This window comes from Lissotriton vulgaris, chromosome 1_1 (assembly GCF_964263255.1).
Source record: "Lissotriton vulgaris chromosome 1_1, aLisVul1.2, whole genome shotgun sequence".
Taxonomy (NCBI): Eukaryota; Metazoa; Chordata; class Amphibia; order Caudata; family Salamandridae; genus Lissotriton; species Lissotriton vulgaris.
The window spans coordinates 262586316-262613053 of NC_141685.1; the positions used below are offsets into that span (position 1 = coordinate 262586316).

General features: G+C 44.7%; 1 protein-coding gene across 2 annotated transcripts in view; it reads left to right on the forward strand.

Annotated features, from left to right (window-relative positions):
• Positions 1 to 26738, forward strand: part of TESK2 (testis associated actin remodelling kinase 2) — a 610614-nt gene that overhangs the window by 209520 nt on the left and 374356 nt on the right. For both annotated transcript variants that reach the window (XM_086952281.1, XM_086952282.1), the window contains one exon: positions 4113 to 4234. In XM_086952281.1, coding sequence (XP_086808407.1) covers positions 4113 to 4234 — 122 coding nt within the window. The remainder of the gene's footprint in view (positions 1 to 4112; positions 4235 to 26738) is intronic.

Consider the following 26738-nt stretch of genomic DNA (forward strand, 5'->3'; position numbering starts at 1 on the left):
AATTGTTTCTTACAATAAAACAATAAAATTAAATTAAAAAGGGAGGTATTATAAGCGAAAACATCGTAGCATAATGCAACATCATTACGTACCTCATCAGCTTCTGAATTGTGGTAACAATATTGCCCCATTAAGGTTTTCATTTGGAATGAGCTTATCCAAAGGTATTTCTATCGCATTACAAACTGAATGAAACGTTCACATATGAGAACAACTCTTTAGGAATTACGAACAGAGATTTGATTTCTGCCGTCCCTAGAGGAGGAGCTGAGGCCTGAGCTATGTGAATCTTCTGACACAGATGTGTGTAGCAAGCTGCAAAAGAGGAGATGCCATTGTGCGTTTCACTGTCTGAGGTATCTGAAGAAGACACTACCTTTTGTTCTGGCTTCTAGTGGCTTGATTAAACTGGTCTGTTTTCTTTTGCTAAAGTGGGATCTATTGGAGAGTAAGACACTGCAGTAGTTGTGGGCATTGGAAGTAGTTGTGGTAGTTTAGAAGCTATGCTGCTTAAGGTACACTTAGGAGTATCTAGGGGTACGATTGCTATTGTATCTCCTTTGCAGTAGGCGCTCAGAGATGAGCATGTTTGGCAAGTGCTCACTACTGGTCTGGGTTGGGAGAAAAGACGATGTGTGATGTGGTTGAGGGGTTGTAAAAGTTTGAATACTAAGATGAGCCGTAGGAGGAAGAGACTTGTTCTATGGCTGTCAGAGGCGGCCCGGATGGGTCAGTGGTTGAGGGCTTGTAAAAGTTTGAATACTAAGATGAGCCATAGGAGGAAGAGACTTGTTCTATGGCTGTCAGAGGCGGCCCAGATGGGTCAGTGGTTGAGGGCTTGTAAAAGTTTGAATACTAAGATGAGCCATAGGAGGAAGAGACTTGTTCTATGGCTGTCAGAGGCGGCCCAGATGGGTCAGTGGTTGAGGGCTTGTAAAAGTTTGAATACTAAGATGAGGTGTAGGAGGAAGAGACTTCTTCTATGGCTGTCAAGGGTGGCCCAGATGGGTTAGTGGATTACAATGAGGCAGCAGTAGCATGGAGTATAGGAAGGGGCGTTTGCTGCTGGAGTGCTGTGGCATGTTTCGGATTACAGGCGGCTGCAACAGATGAGAAGTCATGATGCCTAGTGTCTGGACTTTCAGAAGAGCACTAAGTGGTTTGGTTATTATGGAGTCTATGAATGGAAAGAGGCTGTATGGCCTTGGATTCACTAGTACTTTTAGAATATTAAAAGGCAGGAGGCATGTGAATGTTATGTGACTTAAGATCAGAAGAAGCTGTAGCAGTTTGAAAGGTATTTTAGTGTAACCATCCGCAGTGGTTCACTAGCTATGGTGTGTAAAGGATCAAAAGAGGTTGCAGTAGTGTAAAAGCTACAGAATTAAGTCTCCTTTGTTAGGCTAGACTTATGGCCCGGTGCTCAGTTGGATTTTACTGCTACACTGGATAGAGGTGGCTGATGTCGAGGATTCCTTTAGGCCTCTTAGTTTTGCGGTTTACCTTCTTGCCACCATTCCATCCGGTATCTGCATTTTTATTCTGTTTGAGCAAGCTGTTCTGTTTGTTTCTCCTGTCAATTGAATCCTTGGCCTTTGAAGTTTACAACGTATGCAGGAGTGAGCATTTCATCTTAAAATGCTTTGATCAGGCTTTGTTCCTCTGGCGGACATAGTAAAAGCGTAGGGCCTTAATCTGTTTTCTTATACTGACGATGCACAAATCTATACCTCTCTGCACTCTATGGACGATACTATACCATCTAATTTGAGCATGTGTTTAATGGAGGTCCCACATTGGATGGAAAGAAACGCTTAAAATAAATGGTGAGAAAGAAGTGCTATTTCTGGGTAATAAGCACAATGTTTGGTGCCCGCAATGGTGGCCCACAGATTTTGATGCTTTCCCTCCTTCGACTCTAAATCAAAGATTTAAGCTTTTGGCTTGACAACAAATTGAATATGGATTTTCAAATTAGCAAAGTAGCTGCACTGTAAGCAATGGTACACACAAAAGGGTAGAGTCTCTGGTTACTGTCAGTTGCTTTTTAGAGGACTATTTATCTTGCTTTAATTATTTAATGCCTTGATTACTGCAATGTCCTATATTTAGGAGCTACTAAGTCTGCTGTTAAAACATTTCAGACTGTACAGAATGCAGCAGCTTGCTCGCTCTACCAAATTCTGAAATTTGAATCGATCACATCGCATCTTCGGGCACTTCATTGCCTCCAGATTGATAAGCAAATGAAGTTTAAAGCTTAAGTTGTATCTTGAAAGCAATGACAAAGCCCGACCCCCAATTCCTAAGAGGGTTGATCCATCTTTACCTCCTGGGCTGACCTCTGCGTTCGGGGAGTCAAAATCTAGACTAGCTGTGATCCTCTGGTTTAAACTACCAAGACAAGTAAGGGAGCGTTCTTTTGCCTTCCTAGGACCTAAACATAGGAACTCTCTTCCTCTCAGACTGGGACTCTGTCCCTCGTACACGAAGTTTAAAAAACACAGCTGAAAACGTGTTTTTAGACACTCTGTCTGATTGCTTGTCTCCTGCTATTGCAGTACTTTGGAAGCTCCATTGGAACAGCCATGCCCTTTATAAATGAATTCAATTAAATGTACCTCTGGATGCTCCCTTTAAGTCAAAATAGAGTTAGCAAGCACTTGCTTGGATTTACTACTTCAATGCAGCATTTATTTATTCACATCGCCACAGCTGTCACTGTAGTGTGGACTTGTCTCGACTCCAGCAAATTAGCTACAGCATAATTAGCCAGTGCACAAACTGAGGTGAGAAAAAGAAAACAGAAAATAAGGTTGATAATGGGAATATGTACACCAGTTTAAAAAATATATATATATAGCATCAAGTTAGCCAAAACTGATTTTACTAAAATTATACTGTATACTTTCAGCCTGCCCTCTTTATCCATTGATATGTTGTCATTCCCTTTTTTCCTCTGTCCAGTAAGCATACAGCTTCGGGCAATGGGTCGCCAATTTCAGCGAGTGGCGAACTTCACTATTTCACAATGAGCCCACCCATACATAGTATCTTTCACTCTCAGGGACTGCTATGTCATGGAGTGGTTTGGGAGGACAAAAGATGTTTCTGCTTTTAGCCAATGACCAGTTTTTGCATTGCTGAGGCCCTGCCAGTCCTAAAAAAAATAGTTTTACAAAAACCATGACACAACAAAATAAGCATTGACAGCCACACGGCTGGCTGCTAGCGCCAGTCCTATTAGCTTTGTCAGTGCTTGTTTGATTACCTGTTTCGATACTGAAACAAATCAAACACCCCACTACAGACTGTTGTTTGGGTGCTTTGACATAATACTGTAGAACCCCTTTCAAAGTTAAGTCTCCTGCACACAGTGCCCAAAACGGAGGTCCAAAGAAATTGGAGGGGGAAGGATCATAAACCACAAGTTACCCTAGATCGCTTTTGAATGCTCCCTCAAGTGAGCTAAACAAAGAGAAGGCAGTTCAGTAGGAGCACTTTAAGGAGGTACCGAGTGATGCACAGCTAACCAGCCTCCACGAACACTACTTTAAGCGGCACCCAGCGAGTTAGTACAGGCCTATTGTGTTTTCAAGTGCTGTAGTGTTGATGGCTCATGCACTTAAGGACTTCTCCACTGTATTGCAACTTTGCTGCCACGGTTTCAGGTGAGCCAGCCCTATTGTCTGCCCAGGTTAGGAGGATGGTGGTGTTTTGTTTGTGAACTGTGTTCAAATGAACTTCCGGGACCGTCACAAGGCGGTAATATTTTCACAGCTTGGAAGCACCTTTAGAAAGGGAGCCTCCTTCAGAGTACAAAGAGCACAGCTATCTGTTCAGAGGCTTCAATGGTGAATTTTTCTGCCAGTTTGTAAAAAAATGGCTTTCTTGGATGAATGGGACCCTTGGTTGGCTTTCCCCACTGCATGCATGACCACATGAATTCCACTATTCGCCTATTTTTTGGAGAAACAAGGCGCCCAAAGCAGTACTTTAATTGACCTGTGAACTCCTTACCATGCGCTTTGGTTGTCTGTGTAACGCTGGGACTGTGACATGGCCGCATTGAGTCCATGAAAACTTTACTACCCTCCTGTCTCTTGATTTAGGTGCGGCACAAAACGTCCGACCAGGTCATGGCCCTGAAGATGAACACGCTGAGCAGCAACCGAGCCAACATGTTGAAGGAGGTGCAGCTCATGAACCGACTCTCGCACCCCAACATCCTGAGGTAAGGTCCTAATCTTTATCCTAGCCTGTAATGTCATGGTTTTGGGAGCTCTGCTCCTACTGTACTACACAGTCAATGTAGGTCATCTGTTTCTATTTCTAGTCAAACGCCTGATCCACTGACTCAGTGTGCTGTCCTCCTCGTGTGATACTGGTACAGGCCAGGCCAAGCTTGGCTGTTTTTTCCCCCATTTGTCTCCTGTTGTGGTTGCTGTGATAAATTCCCCAGGGTTGGCAATGCAGACTGCATTTTTTTAGTATTATAAGGGTATGTTCTGGCTCTTTGATGCCATATGTGTGGGCAGCTTTTGATTCTTTAAGCACCCTGAATGTTATAGGTAGTTGCAAATTCAATATATGTTAAAATTAAAGAATTCTTTAAGAGGTTCTTTTGACGCACTCTTCCCACCCCCATAATGCTTATGTCAAATTCCGTGAGGGGCATCCTTATTGTTCTTTTTAATTAATGTGTGCCTTGCACCAGTTTTCCTGATATGTGATCCCTCCAGGTTACCTTACAGGACTGCTCAACTGCCTGCAATATATTGGACCCCTAATAGTTGATGGAGCTCTTGGGGAGTTTTGTGGAGGGTGGCGGCAGAGCAAGAACCAGTAAGTCAACTCTGAAGCAGTTCTCTCTCCGATAATTACACTTTTGGGTGGTGCTCTGTCAAGTTCACTTATCCAGTATTAGGGGTGTCTTTCATAGATTCACATGCCTGAATCATTCCCCGTCGTCGAGACGGGAGCCTCCGGTAAATAAAAAAGTAATGTCCATAGACATACATGGAGAGAAAGGGTCCAAGGGTCTCCCCTTAGTAGCCTTTCCTTGTCCTTATGTAAAAAGGACCAAACTGACATAGTCAGCCAATCAGCTCCGACCTCCCTCTAGAACCTTCCTGGGAGGAGCCTCAGTCCCTCAGATTTTCTACCGCACGTTGTGCTAGGGAGTCTCCAGCCTGAGCTCTCCTCAGGATTATTCTAAACTCAACAAACTCTCTTGGAAGTTTTTCTCTGAACCTACAAACTCTTCAAGGACTTCCTCAACACACTATCCCTGAAGTAAGTGTGTGGTTAAACTGCCTTTTCCATGTCTGACTCGGGGAAGAAAGCCCTGTTCAGGGCCTGCTCTTCCTGCAGCAAGAAAAGGATTCATGTGGATGATAAACACGACCTGTGCCTGTATTGCCTTTACCCGGATCACAATTCGGAAAAATGCGCAATCTGTCGGTCTTTTCCCAGAAAGACTGTGAGAGACAGAGAAGGTCGCCTTCTGATCTGGTTGGACAGGCTTAAGAACAGGGACAATCTGGAGTCCTCTGTCAGCAGCGTTTCCAGAACTTCTGCTGTTTCGAGTAAGAGGCCAAGGGACGCTTCCCCGGGCCCCTCAGACACTCCTCCTGCGAAGACCCACAAAAAGTCTTCAGAGGCGAGATCTGTATCATCCTCAGTGTCTGCTAAGGAGGATAAAACCTTCAAAATGCCTGCTCCGTCCTCCAGACAAAGCCAGAGGACTACTTCAGTCAAAACCACAGTGTCTACCACGTCAGCATCGTCGCCCTCGGCTTCGACGACGATGACTACTTCCTCTTCGTCTACAGGTAGGCCTGTCTCTTCAATTATTCTCCTGACGTCATCATCGTCGACGACAAAATCCATGTCGACAACGAAGACTGCACCGTCGGCGACGCCGTCCACAGTGACGAGCCCATCGTCGTCACAACCGACGACGAGAGTGTCGACGAGAGACTCGTCGACGAGACCATCGTCTACGAAGACACCGTCGACGAAGACGACGACTGCGCAATCGTCGACGACCAAGATCCCGTCCTCCACCCCTCCGTCGACGACGACCTCGTCGACGACCCCATCGACGACCCCGTCGACGAGAGGCTCGTCGGCGACGAGCCCGTCGACGAAGACACCGTCGACGAAGACACCGTCGACGAAGACACCGTCGACGAAGACACCGTCGACGAAGACACCGTCGACGACGACACCAAAAGCTCCGTCGACGGACTCGACGACGACACCGTCGACGGGCGATTCATCGTCCAATGAACCATGGAAAAAATCAAAGCTGGTGGAGACGCCGTCCATGATGCTACCACCGTCGACGGTCCCCTCGACGACTACAAGCTATACCATTCAGACTGGCAAACAGGGCAAGTCAATAATTACCCCGGAAACAACGTCTCCTAGCAAGGTGGAGAAGCAACCACCTCAAGAAATTTTCCAAAGCGAGGAATCCGAGGAGGATGAACACCTGGATCCCGCTACTTCAATCTCAGAGCTTCACATAAAATGCCAGAGCACAGATGAGGAACAGGAAGAATTCACATATCAAGAACACTCTGTCCAAGCCAGCGTCCGCACCGAAGTAACCCCCATGATATGCTTCCCGGCGACCCTGGTGGATGACTTGAAACTTCTTGTGCAAGACTATAAGCGGCGCTTTCCGGAGCCTAGCAGAGGCGGTCAAGCGCCTGAGAGCCCCTCACCAGGGGACAAGGGAGATCAGACACCTCCAGCTCATGTACAGGTGTCCGCACCGGAACGCCCTCATCCTCACCACCAAGAAGTCCATCCTCAGGTGGTGGTCTCTTCGGACGAAGAAGAGGAAGAGGAAGAACTGGAGGAAGGAGAGGTCCAGGAGGTTCACTCAGACCACTCAGACCAGGATGTGGAGGACGAATATATTACATCATCCCCAGCTTCACCACAACCACGCCAAGCGGACTCCCCACCGGTGGACATTGCGGGTTTCCACAAGCTGGTGGAGAGAGCGGCGAAGAGATTCCACATGGTGGTGGAATCCACGGAAACGGACTGTTTCCTCCATGACTTCAAGGAACAGCCTCAAAAATCTGCAAAAGCGGTTCCAATCATAGATTTCTTGTGGGAACAGGGAAAGAAGCTAATGCTCACTCCTGCCTCTGTGCCAGCGCTGGTCCCACGCCTTGAGAAGAAATACAGGGCACCACTCACTGCAGCGGCTTGCCTAAATGGTCACCCCAAACCGGACTCGGTGGTGACGCAGGCGGCCCAGAAAAACTCCCGCAACCCTTCCTCACCACTGTCAGCTCCCCCTGACAAAGAGGGCAGGAAACTGGACACGATTGGCAAGCGCTTCACTTCCACGTCGGCCATGTCCATCAAGGTGGCCAACTCCATCGCCTTGCTGGGGCGTTACAATCGACAGCTATGGGAGGACATTGCCCCTTACATAAAGGAACTACCTGATGACGTCCAGGGTGAGGTGAAAGCGCTCCTCGTTGAGGGTCAATCTTCTGCAGCGGAACTCATAGACTGTGCTATCGACGCAGCCATGACAGGCTTCCGTCAACTGGCGGGAGCTGCCGTTCTGAGACGCCAGGGATGGCTCAAAGCCACTTCATTCCGCCAAGAAGTTCAGGCAAAGGTTCTAGACATGCCCTTCGACGGCCAACACCTGTTTGGAGTACAGGTCGACGAGGCCCTACAGGCCATTAAGAAGGACACAGACACGGCAAGGGCACTGGGCTCTCTACAGTCTAGGAACCAGTCCTTTCGAGGCAACAGGCCCAGAGGTCAGTCCTCCTATCGAGGCTCATATCAAAACAGGTCCTCGTCCTCATTCTCGTACAATCAAAAAGGCCAGTACCAAAACAAGCAAAATCAGGGCAGACAATCCTCATTCGGAAGATCGTCCTACAGAGGTAAAAATACCAAGAGGGGCGCTGGCGGCCGCCAGTGACCACCTACTCCAGCCAGTCCAAACACCATCTCCATCCTTTCGAATTGGAGGAAAGCTGACCCACTTCCTTCACAATTGGCAGTACATCACCACGGACCGGTGGGTTCTTCAAATTATTCGATTTGGCCACTCTCTCGAGTTCACCTCCATCCCTCCCAATACCCCTCCACGCAGACAGACACACAAACATCAGCGCTTGCTTCTAATGGAACTTTCGACAATGCTACAAAAAGGAGCAATCGAAAGGGTTCCGGCATCCTCGAAGGGGAAAGGATTTTACTCCCACTTCTTTCTTGTACAACAAAAAGAAAACAAGTGGAGACCCATCCTGGATCTCCGGGGCCTCAACACCTTCCTACGAAGCCAATCGTTCAGGATGGTGACGATTCAGGAAATCCTGGGCATTCTAGAGAAAGGGGATTTCATGGTGTCACTGGATCTCCAGGATGCATACTACCACATCCCTATCCTCAAAAATCACCGGAAGTTCCTAAGATTCGAGGTGGCGGGCCGTCACTATCAGTTCAAAGTTCTGCCGTTCGGCCTCAAGTCAGCGCCGCGCATATTCACGAAATGCCTTGCGCCTGTGGCGGCCTTCCTGCGCCAACTGGGCCACCAGATCTTCCCCTACTTAGACGACTGGCTGGTGAAAGCACCCTCACCGGGGGACGCGGTCACGTCCTCCAACGCCTGCACCAATCTCTTTCAAAATCTGGGATTGACGCTCAATATCAAGAAATCATGCATGGTTCCCGCAACAAGAATTACCTTCCTAGGGGCCATGTTGGACACAGGCTGCACGAAGGCCTTCCCCTCAAAAGAAAGGGCAGACAAGATCTTATCTCTGGCCACGGCTGTGGCAAAGAAAAAGCACCTGAAAGTTCGGACTTACACCTCCCTCCTAGGGATGATGTCCTCCTGCATACTCCTCATCCCACACTGCAGGCTCAGAATGCGGCCCCTGCAGGAGGCGCTCGCGAGCCAATGGACCCAAAGCACTGGCTCATTCGAAGACATCCTTCGGATCACACCGAAGATTTCAAAAGCTCTACAATGGTGGACACATCGCCACAATCTGACAGTGGGCCTGCCGTTTCTCCTCCCAGCATCACCTCTGGTGATAACAACCGACGCCTCCCTAGAGGGATGGGGCGCGGTGCTCCAGGACCTGCGGATCAGCGGCAAATGGGACTCTCAAGAGCAATTGCTCCATATCAACCTCTTGGAACTGAGAGCAGTGTTTCTGGCTCTACAAGCCTTCCAACCACGCATCCGGAAATCCCCAGTGCTCGTCAGGACGGACAACACCACGACGATGCACTATCTGAACAAGCAAGGGGGAACGCGTTCACTCTCGCTCTCACGCGAATCACAGACGATCTGGAACTGGCTGGTACTACACGACATCCAACTCAAAGCGGAATATGTTCCGGGAAGGGACAATACCATCGCAGACGCCCTGAGCAGGCAGAAGTCCCTCTCCCACGAGTGGGAACTATCGGACAGCGCCCTCACTCACGTCTTCTCTCTTTGGGGAGTCCCAAACATCGACCTCTTTGCCACCAAGAGGAACGCCAAATGCCCGTGTTACGCAAGTTGGCATCCCCAACCAGGATCACTAGGAAATGCGTTCTCCATCGGATGGTACAGCGTCTTTGCATACGCCTTTCCTCCGTTCCCGATGATTCCACGGCTCCTCAGGAAGATGAAAGCGGAGCCATGCACCCTGATCCTGATTGCCCCGTCCTGGCCGAGGCAACACTGGTTCTCGGATCTGCTTCGACTATCCATCAAATCACCGATCCGCCTGAACCAACACCCAGCCCTACTGACGATGTCCGACGGGCAAGTGCAACACCCGAACCTCCAATCGCTCAAATTATCAGCCTGGCTCCTGAGCACAGAGAGTTCGGTGGCCTGAATATCCCGCAAGACTGCAAGGATGTGCTAGCCAAAGCAAGAGCAGACAGTACGAACAAGACCTACTGTCTCAAATGGAAGAGGTTCTGCATATGGTGCTCAGTACAGGGCTTACGGCCACTCTCCATCACACCAGAACAAATATTACCATACCTCCTGCATTTGGCCCAGTCGGGACTGGCGCATGCGTCCATCAAAGTCCACCTGGCAGCGATCTCGAGATTCACCAGAACGGTCACAGGACCTTCTCTGTGGTCTAGTCGGCTAGTCAAGCAATTCCTCAAAGGACTACACAGATCCTTCCCGAGACCTCGGAAGGTACCTCCCACATGGCAGCTTAACCTGGTACTCAACCAGCTTATGCGTCACCCGTTTGAACCCATCCACAGGGCATCGCTTCAACACCTCTCATGGAAAACAGCGCTCTTGCTCGCTCTAACTTCGGCCAGAAGGGTTAGCGAGCTGCAAGCCTTGTCCATTCAAGAACCATACCTGCAATTCAGAAATGATAGGGTGATACTGCGACCAAACCCTAAGTTCATTCCAAAGGTACCGTCGGACTTCCATCTCAACGAACCATTGGTCCTTAGGTCATTCTTCGCCAACCCTTCCACAGCAGCGGAAAGGTCGCTGCACTCTTTGGACCTTATGAGGTGCCTGAAATTCTACCTGGAGAAGACTAAGGATCTCAGGAAATCCTCACAGCTGTTCGTGGCATACAGCAGGCCAAGAATGGGCCTACCCCTCACGAAGCAAAGCATATCCAGATGGATCTCCTCGGCGATTTCCTTCTGCCACGGAAAGGCCGGCCGGCCTTTGAATGACCGTGTCCTAGCTCACTCAACCAGAGCGATGTCTACATCGGCAGCACTGTTTGCTGGGGTACCGATCCTGGACATCTGCAGAGCGGCGACTTGGAAGTCACCGCACACTTTCTCCAGACACTACTGCCTGGATATCGAACTCCAGAAGGACGCGGCAGTGGGCCAGGCGGTGCTTCGCCATCTCTTTAACAGTAAGGTGAGCCTTCCTACATCCCGCCTTCCAGGTATGCACATTATTGCTCTGATGAGATTATGTCTAAGCTGTCTCTTTATTGTATGATATTATATGCATTATCTACTATGACGGCAGGGCAACTCTGTTTTACAAATGTGCTACTGTGATTGCTAGCTACTCTGATTCAGGCATGTGAATCTATGAAAGACACCCCTAATACTGGATAAGAAATGCGTTACTTACCTGTAACAGCAGTTATCCAGTATTGGTGTCTTTCATAGATTCACATGCAACCCTCCCGCCTCCCCTGGAAGGACTCACTTCCCTCTCGGAACTATACTACTCCAAACCTAGCTGGGTGCGTACGAAAATCTGAGGGACTGAGGCTCCTCCCAGGAAGGTTCTAGAGGGAGGTCGGAGCTGATTGGCTGACTGTCAGTTTGGTCCTTTTTACATAAGGACAAGGAAAGGCTACTAAGGGGAGACCCTTGGACCCTTTCTCTCCATGTATGTCTATGGACATTACTTTTTTATTTACCGGAGGCTCCCGTCTCGACGACGGGGAATGATTCAGGCATGTGAATCTATGAAAGACACCAATACTGGATAACTGCTGTTACAGGTAAGTAACGCATTTCTTCCCTGTTCCTCTCTTCGTCAAAGTCTACATGTAACCAGTGCCAAAGGTCATCTGAGGGTATCAAATCAAATTACGCAGGTATGCTGACTTTGTAGTATGCAGTCAGAGGGCAGGGGAGGGGGAGAGACCTGAATCCATGGCTTTCTTGGACGTGTATTTTTAATAAATATAAACTCTCTCTCCCTTGGACTGTAGTGGGTGGCAGGAAGTATCCATTTTCTCCGCCATATAGTTGACCAGATGTACCTGGAGCACTTCCCACCGCAACCCAGTTGCCAGAAGATTTGTGGTGTAGTTTGAAAGCAATCTTTCTAGGAAGGCTATTACTTTAGTGGTCTTAAGAGCACCTTCTAACAGTTTTTAACAAAGCACAGCATTTTCTGTCTGCCCATCTTCAACTCTTTTGTCCTCTGCAGATAGGACAGTGCTAATGCTTCACATACTGATGAACCCAGCTTGTTAAACCGTACATTGTCATACAATTAAAACCTTGTTCAGCTAGTTGTATTGTGGCTACATTAAAAAGAGGCAAATGTACCACTTCTCCATTGGCTACCTCTGGCCCAAAAGATAAACTACAGGTTTTGACATTGCACTTAAAGTATTTTCCGCTAGTGCTCTATGCTTTTGACCGTCGTTTGTGAGACACCAGCCATTATGAGCAACCGTTTTTGAAATTCAGGCTCTTGGGTATAGGCAAAAATGGTCAGGTGGTAGGACATCGACTCAAAGTCTTTTCTTAAATTATTAAATTTGCTAACTGTAAAGTCATTGTTTTCATCTCATGTAATTTACTTGTTCAGTGCACCAGAAATTTCGACAAAGCTTGCACTTCATACCAATTTAAAATAAAATGTGGAAATAAATCATTGTGCATGGTACCTGTGAGCTTCCTGTTGCTCTGTTGGCAACAAATGAACCCTCCCAGTTCGAGGAGAAACGGAAGACCATGTTTACAAAGACATTCAGTTTGTGGCATCTACCGCTGCATCACAACCTTCCGGTGCCAGTTACACCTACCGTTCTATTCCTATGCTCTGACACCGCACATGTGAATGCAGTTTTTACGTATGGATTTGCGTGGATAACATGAGAATTCAACAGGATTTCTCTCTTCAGTTAGTCTTCTTCATCACAAGCTACTTGGACTAGATGGAAGTTTTTGTATGGAAGTCATGGGATGTGGCGTTGGAGGTGATGAGAAGAGCTCCTCCACAAAGGTTTGTCTGAGCCAGGCCCTTTCTGTAGTTGTAAAGCACAACCATTTAAGAGTCTTTCCTACTCTGTGGCGGGTAGTGTCCGATAAGATTTTGCTCTCAGGCTTGGATAGTGTTGAGCTAGCCTGCGGCTGGTTGATGTAGCTGGCCACCAACACTTTGAGGTATTGTTGTGTCTCCTGTGTTGGTGAAGAGTTGGACTCGTTAAACGTTCAGGAGTTGCTTGTTTAATGAAAACGATAAAGGATCACACATGCAGCCCTGAGAGATGCCACACATGATGGGTGGTGAGGTAATCCACAAATTGCTGCCTGTGAGCAGAAGTAGGGCGTTTGTGGCGCCACTGCTCATGCGTAGACTTCTAAGAAAGGTTTGGATTTCACTGAGTTGAGTGGCGCTGACAGGCCTGTAAGTCTTTGGGGTGGAGACTCCTTTGCCAGTCCACTTGACAAGAAGGGCACACCTGACAACCCAGGTGGTTGCTGTCTAACGGCTGATCTATGAATGGGTCCCTAAATGTTGCTTGTGGAAGTGGGAGTTATGCAGTGGAGTGGGACTTTTCTTTTTGTTTTTCATTGGTGTGCTTACATGAGATGCTATAAAGTTGTTCTTTTCTTTTGTGGGGAGCATTGTGAGATTTTATTATTGTGTTGGTGAGTCTCCTGAAAAAATCAATAACAACTCTGTTGTGATCCAATATTTATCCCAGTGGCGTCCGTACTTGCCATCGTTAAGATTTAACATAAGAAATCGCCCGCTTAGATGTGTGTGCGCCTTTAAAAGCGAGCACAATTGGACATCTGTGGTCAAAGCACGGCAAGAAATGTTGCTCAGGTGGCAACAGTGCAGCCATTGTTCTTCGTATATGTACGGTATTTGTTCTTGCAAGGCATGACTTTTTTTCCCCAAGGAAGAGAAACTCGCTATTTTTGCTTTCTGCACAAGAGTTCTTTGATGAAGGTGATTAGTTCCTTTAAGGTGCCCTTGGTGTAATGTTTTAGCTTTCCATCATGCACCTGGCTGGCCACAGCCTGCATTTTCTTCTAATGCAAGCTAAAATGTGTGTTTCCCTTGTATTCTGTTCCTTGTGCTTTGTAGCATCTTTCTGTTTCGGGTGTAAAAGAGCTTGGTGTTTACTTTGTGTCTATGTCTCCTGTATGATTGAACCCACCTCTCTGGAGAGGGCTGTGTTCTGTTGCAGTCCAGATCTTTCCTCATTCTCTTTTCTCCAGGTCGCACGAAGGAAAGTGTTATTCATATCTCTCTGCTTCAACTCTTCCAACTTTAAAAGTAGCAATGCGCCCTATGGATTTAATTAGCAAACATTACAACAATCCGAGGATGCCCGCATTAGAAAACATGCAGTTTGAAAACAATAATAATACTCTGCTGCTGGTAGACCTTAGACGTGTGTAAATACATTGCAGCGTCTTGAACCAGGGCATTGAGAAAGGCTTCCATTTGTGAAAACATATTCACTGTAGCAAGGCAGGAGAGGTGTTATAATAATAATGTGTGGAGAGTGCAGGGCAGAAGGTGAGGAACACACCTGATAAACAACAGTCTACAAACAATACGGCTGCAATTCAGAAATACAGACACTACATGTAGGGGTCACCTGGACTGCAGTCACTGATTCCAAAGTCTTTCATGAATGACCGTCGCCCGGCATCCTATGTCCAGTGTCTGATTCTACTAGTGCTGTGGGTTTACCTCTCACGACTTGGCTCCCTTGAGTGCATACAATAACAATTGTGGGAGGTATACGATTAGTCTTATGCTTGCAAGCATTTCCACTGGTCACATTGTTTAAAGTCAGTTCCTTTCCAAGTGTGTTTTAAGCCGGAGCAAGGATGACCATCATATGTGCTCAAAGATATCCGGGGACTTGTCGGTGCCTCTTCAGGGTGGTTTAACCGTATGCTTTGTTTCTGTGACCGTGGCATCCATGCATTATAAGGGGTGCTGGCACGGAAAGATCACCCATACCGCTCTGTTTCTCTGGCTTTGTTGGCTTGTTACCCTGGGCCTTGGTGTCTTGATTGGTGGCGTCCACCAGAGTTTGGTCCCTTGCACTGAATTGTGCATTGGTATTATGTGGCCTCAGTCCACAGGTGTTTGTGGGACTGCGGTGACAACTGCCCTTCTATCCCTGATCCGGCATTGACGATGTGCTGTCATGTAGCTGCCCGGTACAGAGCTCACTCAGGTGCTACATGAAGCCCACATCTCTAAGACTTACCTGTTCTGTTTTGTAGGTCTGCCATGCTCATGTACTTAAGCTCCCGAGTTCTTTTTCTCTCATTTTGCATCATGTATGAAGTGCTGAGCAACGGGGTTTGTATTTTACAACTTGTTATGCTGTATGAATCCCACAGTTTGAAGAATGTCTCCAGGGACTTTGGGTGATCTCTTGGCTGATGGAATCACCAAGGTCTTCTGACAGTTTTTACATTGCAAGAATTCGACCTAAGGGCATTGGAGCACTTTACATTAGCACCAGTTACATTCCGCATAGACAGATTCATTAGGTTGAAGCCCACCAAACTACGTAGCTGTCTGGTTATCCAACATCTTGGGGACATTTTCGAAAGGTTTCCTGAGAATGCATCCCGTCCACTGTGTACCATTCACTTTGTAACTCATATTTGCTCATTTTCTATTTGCTGGCTGTACTTGTTTTAGGATGTCCAGCTAGAGTTTGTCCCTTACCTTCCTCAAACCCTATTTACTGTTTTCTTTCACCAGTGCTCGATTCCTGTAAGCAAGACTTTCAGTCTTGTTCTTATTTTGTCAAATTTACTGTGTATCCAAAGACAGAGGCCCTTATCTTCCAGGGAGCTTGGTGTTTACTTTACTTTCGCTGACTTCAAAGTGAGAGGATTTATGTGACAATCATGCTGTCTCCGGGGAGTGCTCACGGAAGGCTTTATGATATTTTTTAATAGCACACAACAAAATTTAAATGTCTCTAAATTAACTGTGTAGATATTTTAGAGTTAGAAAAGCCAAAATGAAGCACATTTTAGGACATTCTGAAGTATGGTGAAAACAAATATATTTTAAAACAATCAAACCAAATCACTACTCTAGGTAATGACAAATTACCTTTCCACACATTATCGTTTGTGCATTGTATACTTTTATCAGTGAAACTGTATGTCTGTACAAATATAATGGTGATTTCTATTGAAGATGTGTCTGTAGTGGAAGTGTGCCACCACACCAGGCATACTCCACTCTAAGCCACTACGCAACTTCACTCTACACTGCGTCACTGCTCTCTACTCTGCTCCACTCCATTCTACGCCACTTCACTCTTCACTCTACATCACTCTACTCTACCCCGCAATAAACTACTTTGCACCACTGAACTCTTCACCACTCCATTCTATGACACTCTACTCTGCAACACTGCACCCTGTGCCACTGCAATCTAAGCCAATGCACTCTACTCTGTACCACTCTACACTGCGTCAGTGCACTTAATGCCAATCCGCTTTGCCATTCTGCTGTACTTTGCACTCTATGCCACTGTACTCCACCGTGGACCACTTCACTCTGAAACAATCCCCTCTGCGCCACTGTGTGCCAATCCGTGCTGCCCCGGTCCGCGCCGCCCCGCTCTACAATGCTTTACTAAAAACCAATGCACTCTACACTTACTACTGCACTCAATTACACCCTGTGCCACTATACTCTGCAAATCTTTATGCCACTGCTCTATACACTACTGCTTTCTACACCACTCTAATTTGCGCCACTGCAGTTTGAGATAGGCTACTCTGAAACACTGATTTATTCTGTCACTTTAGGCAACTGCATTATACCCTGCAACACTCCACTTGCGCTACTTCATTCTAAGCAATTCTAATCTGCAATATTGCACTCTTCACCACTCTATGCACTTTACTGCACTCCTCACCAATGCACTCTGTCAATCTACTCTACAACACTACACTATAAAACACTCTGCTCTGCAACACTGCACTCTCCACCACTGAACCACGCACCACTCTGCCCTATGCCAGTGCACTCTGCCACTCTAATCGACTGTGCACCCCATCACTCTAACACTGCACTTCACTCTACGTCTCTACTCTGCACCACTCTATTCCAGTGTAATCTACCCCACTCTACTGTCACCACTGCACTGTTTGCCACTGCATTCAACACTACTCCCGTCTATTCTGCACCACTCCACTTACATCACTCTACTCTGCACTCTATACCAATGGACTAGGTGCCACTACTCTATCTTGCACCCCTCCACGCCTCATCAATCATCTCTGAAACAATCTACTGTATGCCATTGCATTCTACTCTTCTCCATGCCACTGCACTCTATGCCAGTTTACTCTACATCACTTTACTCAAAATTAATGCACTGTTCGAGGCATATGGGCTGCAGATGGTACATTATGAATAGATCGCCATCTGGTGTTGTGCTCGGATGATTGCACTTGTTTTTCTCTTGGAGAGTCTTTTGTATCTTGGTGACTCCTCCTTTGGTTGCTAGTGCGCATGGGCATCGGCTCCATCCTTAGATTGGTTTTTTCCGCCATCGAGTTCGGATGAGGATTGAAACGCTCCAGATCGACTTCGAAAGAAGTGACTTTTCGGCGCGTATTCCCTTTCCAATTCAACGGTATTGTTATCGAACGCGATTTTCATTTCCATTCCGACGCATTTCGACTCCAACATCGAAGAAAAACTTTGATCTACGTCGACGAACAGGAGGCCTTTCTCGACGTGGTCAAGCCCGTAGTCCATGGAAAGGACTCCATTTAATAAATGTCCAACGTGTGGTGCTAAGTTCCCACACAAGGACCTACACGAGGTGTGCAACCTCTGCCTATCGCCTGAACACGAATCCAGGGACTGCGAAGCCTGCGCAGCATTCTCCTCCAAGTCGACGATTAAGAATTGATAAAAAATATAAGGCAGCTCCAAAGGATCCAATATTTATCAAAGGGCAGGTACCTCTGGACTCGCTTGTAGTTTCAAACGCTCGCAAAAGAGCGAACTCATTATCTACAGGAGAGGCTCCTCCACCTGATAAAGAGTCAAAATTAATAGATGCATCAGGCAAAAGAGTAGCATCACAAGCGGCAAATAGCTGGCGTATAGACAATACACAAGCGCTACTTGCACGTTATGACAGGGCACATTATGATGAGTTAGAAAAACTCATCACACATCTCCCCAAAGAACATCAGAAGAGAGCAGATCAGCTAATACAGGAAGGAAAGATAAAAACTAACACTTCCATTAAGTGCGCCCTAGACGCGGCAGACACTGCAGCAAGATCCATCAACACCAGTGTCATGTTAAGGAGACATGCATGGCTTAGAGTCTCAGGGTTCAAACAAGGAGTACAAACATCTTTATTGAACCAACCCTTTGATCAGAAGACACTTTTCGGCTCAAGCACAGATGAGACTTTAGAAAAGATGAAAAAGGACACAAACGGCTAAGTCAATGGGAGCATTACAACAGCCAACACAAAGGGGTTCCTTTCGTAGATCCACCTATAGAGGGGGTTTAAAGAGTACAGGAACAAGTCAGCAATCCACCTCTTTTACGCCAACGTCACCCAGAGGTAATTCAAGAGGTAGTTACAGAGGTAACAACAACAAGGGTAGAGGTCGCGGAAATAACCGCAACTCCCCAACCCCAAAACAGTGACTTAATACAACTTCCCCCAGACCACATAACACCGGTCGGGGGACGTCTAGCACAGTTCCTACCTGTCTGGGAAAACATCACATCAGACAAGTGGGTGAGACAAATTATCCAACATGGTTATTGCCTAGAACTCACTGCTACCCCACCAAACATCCCCCCCCAAACAGCGTCCAATGAATCAAGACCATTTGATATTGTTAAAGGAAGAAGTACTATCACTACTACAAAAGCATGCCATAGAGAAGGTTCCAAAACATCAACAAGGGACAGGAGTATACTCTCTATACTTCCTAATCCCCAAAAAAGACGGGACCCTAAGACCAATCTTGGACCTCAGACCTCTCGATGCATACATAAATTCGGAACATTTCCACATGGTCACGCTCCAACAAGTACTTCCTTTATTGAAGAAAGGGGACTTTCTTTCTACACTGGATCTAAAAGACGCTTACTTTCACATCCCAATTCACAAAGCCCACAGAAAATACCTAAGGTTTGTAGTGGAAGGACAACATTATCAATTCAAAGTCCTTCCGTTCGGTGTCACAACAGCACCAAGAGTGTTCACAAAATACCTAGCTGTGGTGGCAGCACACCTAAGAAGACAACAAATACATGTCTTCCCTTACTTGGACGATTGGTTAATAAAGGCCAAGTCACAAGAAGAATGCCTTCACAACACACAGAAGACCATTCAATTGCTGCACCACCTAGGGTTTACGGTGAACTACAAAACAACACACCTACAACCAAACAAAATTCAACAATACCTGGGGGCTACTATAGACACAGAAAGAGCCAAAGCATACCCCAATCCAATCAGGATACAGACAATGGTCAAGTTAATACAAAGATTTCTACCACAACACTCACTACCAGCACGAGTGTTTATGCAGCTGTTAGGCATGATGTCCTCCTGCATACTACTACCACATGCCAGACTACAAATGCGTCCACTACAGGAGTGTCTAGCGACACAGTGGAATCAGGCTCAAGGTCAGATTACAGATCTGGTGTTGGTAGACGACCGTACGCATCGCTCTCTGAAGTGGTGGAACACAACAAACATTTCCAAAGGACGGTCGTTCCTAGAACAGATTCCACAAGCAATACTGACAGCGGACGCATCGCTCTCCGGATGGGGAGCGCACATGGACAAATGCACAGTGCAGGGGAAATGGAGTGTGCAGCAAAAGAAACTGCACATCAACTACTTGGAACTACTAGCAGTATTTCTAGCACTAAAAGCTTTCCAACTGCAGATAACAAACAAGGCAGTCCTGATCAGAACAGACAACATGACTGCAATGTATTATATTCAAAAACGGGGGGGGACACACTCTCTCAAACTGTCCAGACTAGCACAGGACATTTGGAGATGGGCCATTCCTCAAAAGATCACCTACCAGGAGTTCAAAATCAGATAGCAGACATCCTAAGCAGAGAGTCAGAACAAGTACACGAATGGGAGCTGCACAACCAAATACTGCAGCCATTGAATAGTCTAAGAGTAGGTTTTTGAAGTGTTCAGAAATTATTATTATTATTTTTTTTTTTTTGGCGCTCAACTTATCACGGTAAAGTATTTGATTGATTTGGTATCAAAGTAGGTGCTTCTTGGACAGAGGAAAACCTTAACCTCTGTGAAGAAAGAGGTACACAAACCTCTATCTTATTTTGACTGGGCAAGGATCCAGAGCACACTATACACAATTAGATATCGTTCATATGTTCAACTTTTCACTCCTTTAGGATAGATCAACCAAATGTGTTTTTTTTCAAAAAGTTTTTATTGTCATCAGCGTTCCCCACTTGGGAGTCACTGTGCTTTTCACTTAGCCTACACGTGTTTCATCACAGCATGTGGCTGTGAATCTTCAGGGCTATAAGAAATATAATAGAAAGCAAAATGATAGCATAAGTAGACAAAAGTACGTGTGAAAGGAGAAAGGGGGACACCAGTGCAGTGGAAACCAACACAGGAGGGATGGGAGGAGAACAAAAAAAAGGGGGGGATTTTTGTGACTTAAAGCACCAAAATTTAATTTAACTTGGAATTCCATTTGATAATGTCAGACTTTAGTGAAATAGAGTAATGTGTCGTGACATACGGCGCATTTGAGGATAGCTAGATATCTCCTGATTCCTATCTGTACTTAATACAAGGGTGCGTAGTGAGGTGACTTATTTAAATTGAAGGTTACATTTTAAAATCAGATTTAACCTACCAAAAAAATGTATATAGTTTAAATGACTGCGTATGCACCATATTCGTAGTAGACTGTATGCCAATTCCTTAACGTTCAAAGTGGTAAAGCGAATATTTGAGAAACCAACACAACACAACATGTCTTTGATAACTTTTCGAAATCGATAGTCTATGCTTAATTATTAATGATCACCAAGATATTTACTAAACAGACATCTATATCTGTAAATTGCATTAAGTTTATACTACGGAAATTGTATTTACACGAGTATACAACATCACTCCTTAATGCTTAAAGAAGTTATAACTGTTCGCAAAGCAAGTTTTTACATTCAATACATCACAAGTTTCTGTATAAGTACATTTGTCATGTTAAGGCGATTGTGCAGGAAGTGCCCGAATGATAATAATAATCATGAGAAAAGCCACAAGTAATTGCCAAAACAAAGCCAATACACTACTCTCAACACTATTCCCTTCGTTAATACGTTGACCCTGTATCATTTAAGGCATGCGGTAACAATAACCAAGTGTGCTGTGTCACTCTACTAAGGTATTATGACTCATGAAAGTAGCAGCAAGTAAATTCCAAGCCTTTAAACTATTTACAACAATTCCCTTCGTTAATCAAGTAACTATGTATCATCTCTGGCATACGGTAAATGCATAAAGGTGAGCCGTGTCACTCTATTGGGGTAATGGCGGTGACTAGAGTCTTAAATGAAAATGTATTTTTCGGCCAAAAAGTGATATCTAGCAAAAAAGGAGGTTTTAGTGTGCAGCTGCGAAATAAAAATAGGGAGAATGGAGTCATTACCTGATCTAATTGATCTAGGCGCGTGGTCTGTAGAGAAACCAGAATAGAGGGCGGATTTGTTGGTACATTAATTAGACACGCTATTTCGCGTACATACAGGTGGTGGCTCAAAGGTTAAATAAACTCACCGGGGAACCGGTGATAGTTCCAACCCGGTCCTTATCGGGTGGTATATTAACGTTCAAAAGATATACGGCACCAGTCGGTATGTCCGGTTGCCGTCAGCGAAATGCTTTACTGATAAGTATCACAGTTGCAAGTTTCCAATTAGCGGTAATCAGGCTGGAAATAAAATAAATAGAAGATCGTAGGCGTTAAACGGGGTTCTTCCTCTGTGAAAATGTTCACAAGGAGAGGTTGTTTGCGCATAGATTGAACGAGTCTTACCCGTGTTCAGCCCGTGTAGAAGCTTACTCCAGCTTCGGTATCGGTCACCAAGTGCGGGAACAACAGGATCAGTGGTTCCCGCCCCTTTTGAAAGCGCAGGTCGCGAAAGAAGCTAGACCGCTCAAGGTTGAAGATACAATCACTGGCAGAAAAGGAAGAGTTACTTCCCCTCGGACTCGTGTCGGAGTGTTGACAAGATCTTAACCTACAGACCTCTCGTTTAGTGCTCCTCATTAGTACAAAAGAAAAAAATGTAATGGGGCTTCTATTTTTAAATTAATTGGGTTAAATTCTGAAAATTCAAAAGGATGTGAATATGTGGTTCCTGTAACTGAATAATTCGAGTATCAAAGCCATCAGGACTCGCGTTTAGTGAGTTTTTATAGGTATATAGAAAAGAATAATTTGATGGCTATTATCTATGGCTTAATCTGATTTATTTCCTGGAAAGGTTGGTGGCCAGTATCCATGGTTTTTTTTGATTAATTTAATCCTGGAGTAATTAAAATAAATGTGAGTGGGAAAGTCATGTGAGAAGTATTGTAAGGACATTTTTAATAAAAATCATTCGCAGCTGCTAAATAGAAATAGCAGTCGGGTGAATTCAATTTATTCATGGAAAGACCCCTCTATGGGTCCATGTGACATGTTCTAGAATCTGATCATACTAAATCTAATTTGTCGGCAGTAATTGTAAAAAACAAACTCCCTTAAAAAACTGGGAGGAAAAGAACATAGGATCCTCAAATCTATAATATTCAATCCATTTGGTAACAAAAATCTGTATGATCTGTGGAGTCATTCCCTTAACAACAGTCTACGATTATAATCCAGACTGACAACTACATGTATTTTGCAAATAAACAAATGTTTTTTTAAAAACACTATCACGTTCGGTACTTGACTGTAAAACTCATCTCTCCATGTAGATTCAGTTGTACATTTGCTACATATGATACAGATATTCGAGATGAAATGTCTAATAGGGGATCAGCTTAGTTGTCTGACCCTAAGAAAAAATGCAGTTCATCATCCGTGTTCTGACCCGTTCTAGTCGTGTCTAGACGCATGATCCATAGCGCCTCTTGTCTTCTAAGGCGTAGTTCCCTGTTGCCTCCTCTTACTGCAGCTTGTACAACATCAATGCCATAGAAGGTAAAAGATTTGATATTTCCTTGTGCAGGGCAAGAGGCCATATGTATAGCCATGGGGTATCTCGGGTCCTTAGTTGCATATGCTCTCGCATGTTCTCTTATGCGTTCTCTAAGTGCTCTGATCGTGCTCCCCACATATCTGCTTTTACAGGCACATTCAATAATGTACACCGTGAATTTCGTGTCACAATTGATGTTTGTTTTGATTGGATATGGTTTAGATCTATGATCCAAAAATGTTTTGATTCCATGTTTTGCCCATCTACACATTGAGCACATTCCGCATTTGAAGAAACCCTTTGATTTCTGGGTCAGCCAGTCACAAATTCTTACAAGACATGCAGTCCAGGTTCTCGAAAAGAGGTTATAACCCTCAGATTATTTCTAAAGCGGACCAAAAAATTAAAAAAATTAGCAGGGAGTCAACCTTAACACCAAAAAATCCTAGAACTGGGAAAAACCAACAACCGGTGAGACTTATCACAGACTTCAACGAATTGAGTCCTGTGGTACGTAAGAGTTTTCACAAACATTGGGGGATCCTTAGTGCAGACAGAACCTTGGCAACTGCAATAGGGAGTCATCCTCAAATAACTTTTCGCAGGGGAAGAAATCTAAAGAACCGACTAAGCCCAACAGTGCCCAAAGACACAAGAATTTGTGACTGGCTGACCCAGAAATCAAAGGGTTTCTTCAAATGCGGAATGTGCTCAATGTGTAGATGGGCAAAACATGGAATCAAAACATTTTTGGATCATAGATCTAAACCATATCCAATCAAAACAAACATCAATTGTGACACGAAATTCACGGTGTACATTATTGAATGTGCCTGTAAAAGCAGATATGTGGGGAGCACGATCAGAGCACTTAGAGAACGCATAAGAGAACATGCGAGAGCATATGCAACTAAGGACCCGAGATACCCCATGGCTATACATATGGCCTCTTGCCCTGCACAAGGAAATATCAAATCTTTTACCTTCTATGGCATTGATGTTGTACAAGCTGCAGTAAGAGGAGGCAACAGGGAACTACGCCTTAGAAGACAAGAGGCGCTATGGATCATGCGTCTAGACACGACTAGAACGGGTCAGAACACGGATGATGAACTGCATTTTTTCTTAGGGTCAGACAACTAAGCTGATCCCCTATTAGACATTTCATCTCGAATATCTGTATCATATGTAGCAAATGTACAACTGAATCTACATGGAGAGATGAGTTTTACAGTCAAGTACCGAACGTGATAGTGTTTTTAAAAAAACATTTGTTTATTTGCAAAATACATGTAATTGTCAGTCTGGATTATAATCGTAGACTGTTAAGGGAATGACTCCACAGATCATACAGATTATTGTTACCAAATGGATTGAATATTATAGATTTGAGGATCCTATGTTCTTTTCCTCCCAGTTTTTTAAGGGAGTTTGTTTTTTACAATTACTGCCGACAAATTAGATTTAGTATGATCAGATTCTAGAACATGTCACATGGACCCATAGAGGGGTCTTTCCATGAATAAATTGAATTCACCCGACTGCTATTTCTATTTAGCAGCTGCGAATGATTTTTATTAAAAATGTCCTTACAATACTTCTCACATGACTTTCCCACTCACATTTATTTTAATTACTCCAGGATTAAATTAATCAAAACAACCCATGGATACTGGCCACCAACCTTTCCAGGAAATAAATCAGATTAAGCCATAGATAATAGCCATCAAATTATTATTTTCTCTATACCTATAAAAACTCACTAAACGCGAGTCCTGATGGCTTTGATACTCGAATTATTCAATTACAGTAACCACATATTCACATCCTTTTGAATTTTCAGAATTTAACCCAATTAATTTAAAAATAGAAGCCCCATTACATTTTTTTCTTTTGTACTAATGAGGAGCACTAAACGCGAGGTCTGTAGGTTAAGATCTTGTCAACACTCCGACACGAGTCCGAGGGGAAGTAACTCTTCCTTTTCTGCCAGTGATTGTATCTTCAACCTTGAGCGGTCTAGCTTCTTTCGCGACCTGCGCTTTCAAAAGGGGCGGGAACAACTGATCCTGTTGTTCCCGCACTTGGTGACCGATACCGAAGCTGGAGTAAGCTTCTACATGGGCTGAACACGGGTAAGACTCGTTCAATCTATGCGCAAACAACCTGTCCTTGTGAACATTTTCACAGAGGAAGAACCCCGTTTAACGCCTACGATCTTCTATTTATTTTATTTCCAGCCTGATTACCGCTAATTGGAAACTTGCAACTGTGATACTTCTCAGTAAAGCATTTCGCTGACGGCAACCGGACATACCGACTGGTGCCGTATATCTTTTGAACGTTAATATACCACCCGATAAGGACCGGGTTGGAACTATCACCGGTTCCCGGGTGAGTTTATTTAACCTTTGAGCCACCACCTGTATGTACGCGAAATAGCGTGTCTAATTAATGTACCAACAAATCCGCCCTCTATTCTTGTTTCTCTACAGACCACGCGCCTAGATCAATTAGATCAGGTAATGACTCCATTCTCCCTATTTTTATTTCGCAGCTGCACACTAAAACCTCCTTTTTTGCTAGATATCACTTTTTGGCCGAAAAATACATTTTCATTTAAGACTCTAGTCACCGCCATTACCCCAATAGAGTGACACGGCTCACCTTTATGCATTTACCGTATGCCAGAGATGATACATAGTTACTTGATTAACGAAGGGAATTGTTGTAAATAGTTTAAAGGCTTGGAATTTACTTGCTGCTACTTTCATGAGTCATAATACCTTAGTAGAGTGACATAGCACACTTGGTTATTGTTACCGCATGCCTTAAATGATACAGGGTCAACGTATTAACGAAGGGAATAGTGTTGAGAGTAGTGTATTGGCTTTGTTTTGGCAATTACTTGTGGCTTTTCTCATGATTATTATTATCATTCGGGCACTTCCTGCAGAATCGCCTTAACATGACAAATGTACTTCTACAGAAACTTGTGATGTATTGAATGTAAAAACTTGCTTTGCGAACAGTTATAACTTCTTTAAGCATTAAGGAGTGATGTTGTATACTCGTGTAAATACAATTTCCGTAGTATAAACTTAATGCAATTTACAGATATAGATGTCTGTTTAGTAAATATCTTGGTGATCATTAATAATTAAGCATAGACTATCGATTTCGAAAAGTTATCAAAGACATGTTGTGTTGTGTTGGTTTCTCAAATATTCGCTTTACCACTTTGAACGTTAAGGAATTGGCATACAGTCTACTACGAATATGGTGCATACGCAGTCATTTAAACTATATACATTTTTTTGGTAGGTTAAATCTGATTTTAAAATGTAACCTTCAATTTAAATAAGTCACCTCACTACGCACCCTTGTATTAAGTACAGATAGGAATCAGGAGATATCTAGCTATCCTCAAATGCGCCGTATGTCACGACACATTACTCTATTTCACTAAAGTCTGACATTATCAAATGGAATTCCAAGTTAAATTAAATTTTGGTGCTTTAAGTCACAAAAATCCCCCCCTTTTTTTTGTTCTCCTCCCATCCCTCCTGTGTTGGTTTCCACTGCACTGGTGTCCCCCTTTCTCCTTTCACACGTACTTTTGTCTACTTATGCTATCATTTTGCTTTCTATTATATTTCTTATAGCCCTGAAGATTCACAGCCACATGCTGTGATGAAACACGTGTAGGCTAAGTGAAAAGCACAGTGACTCCCAAGTG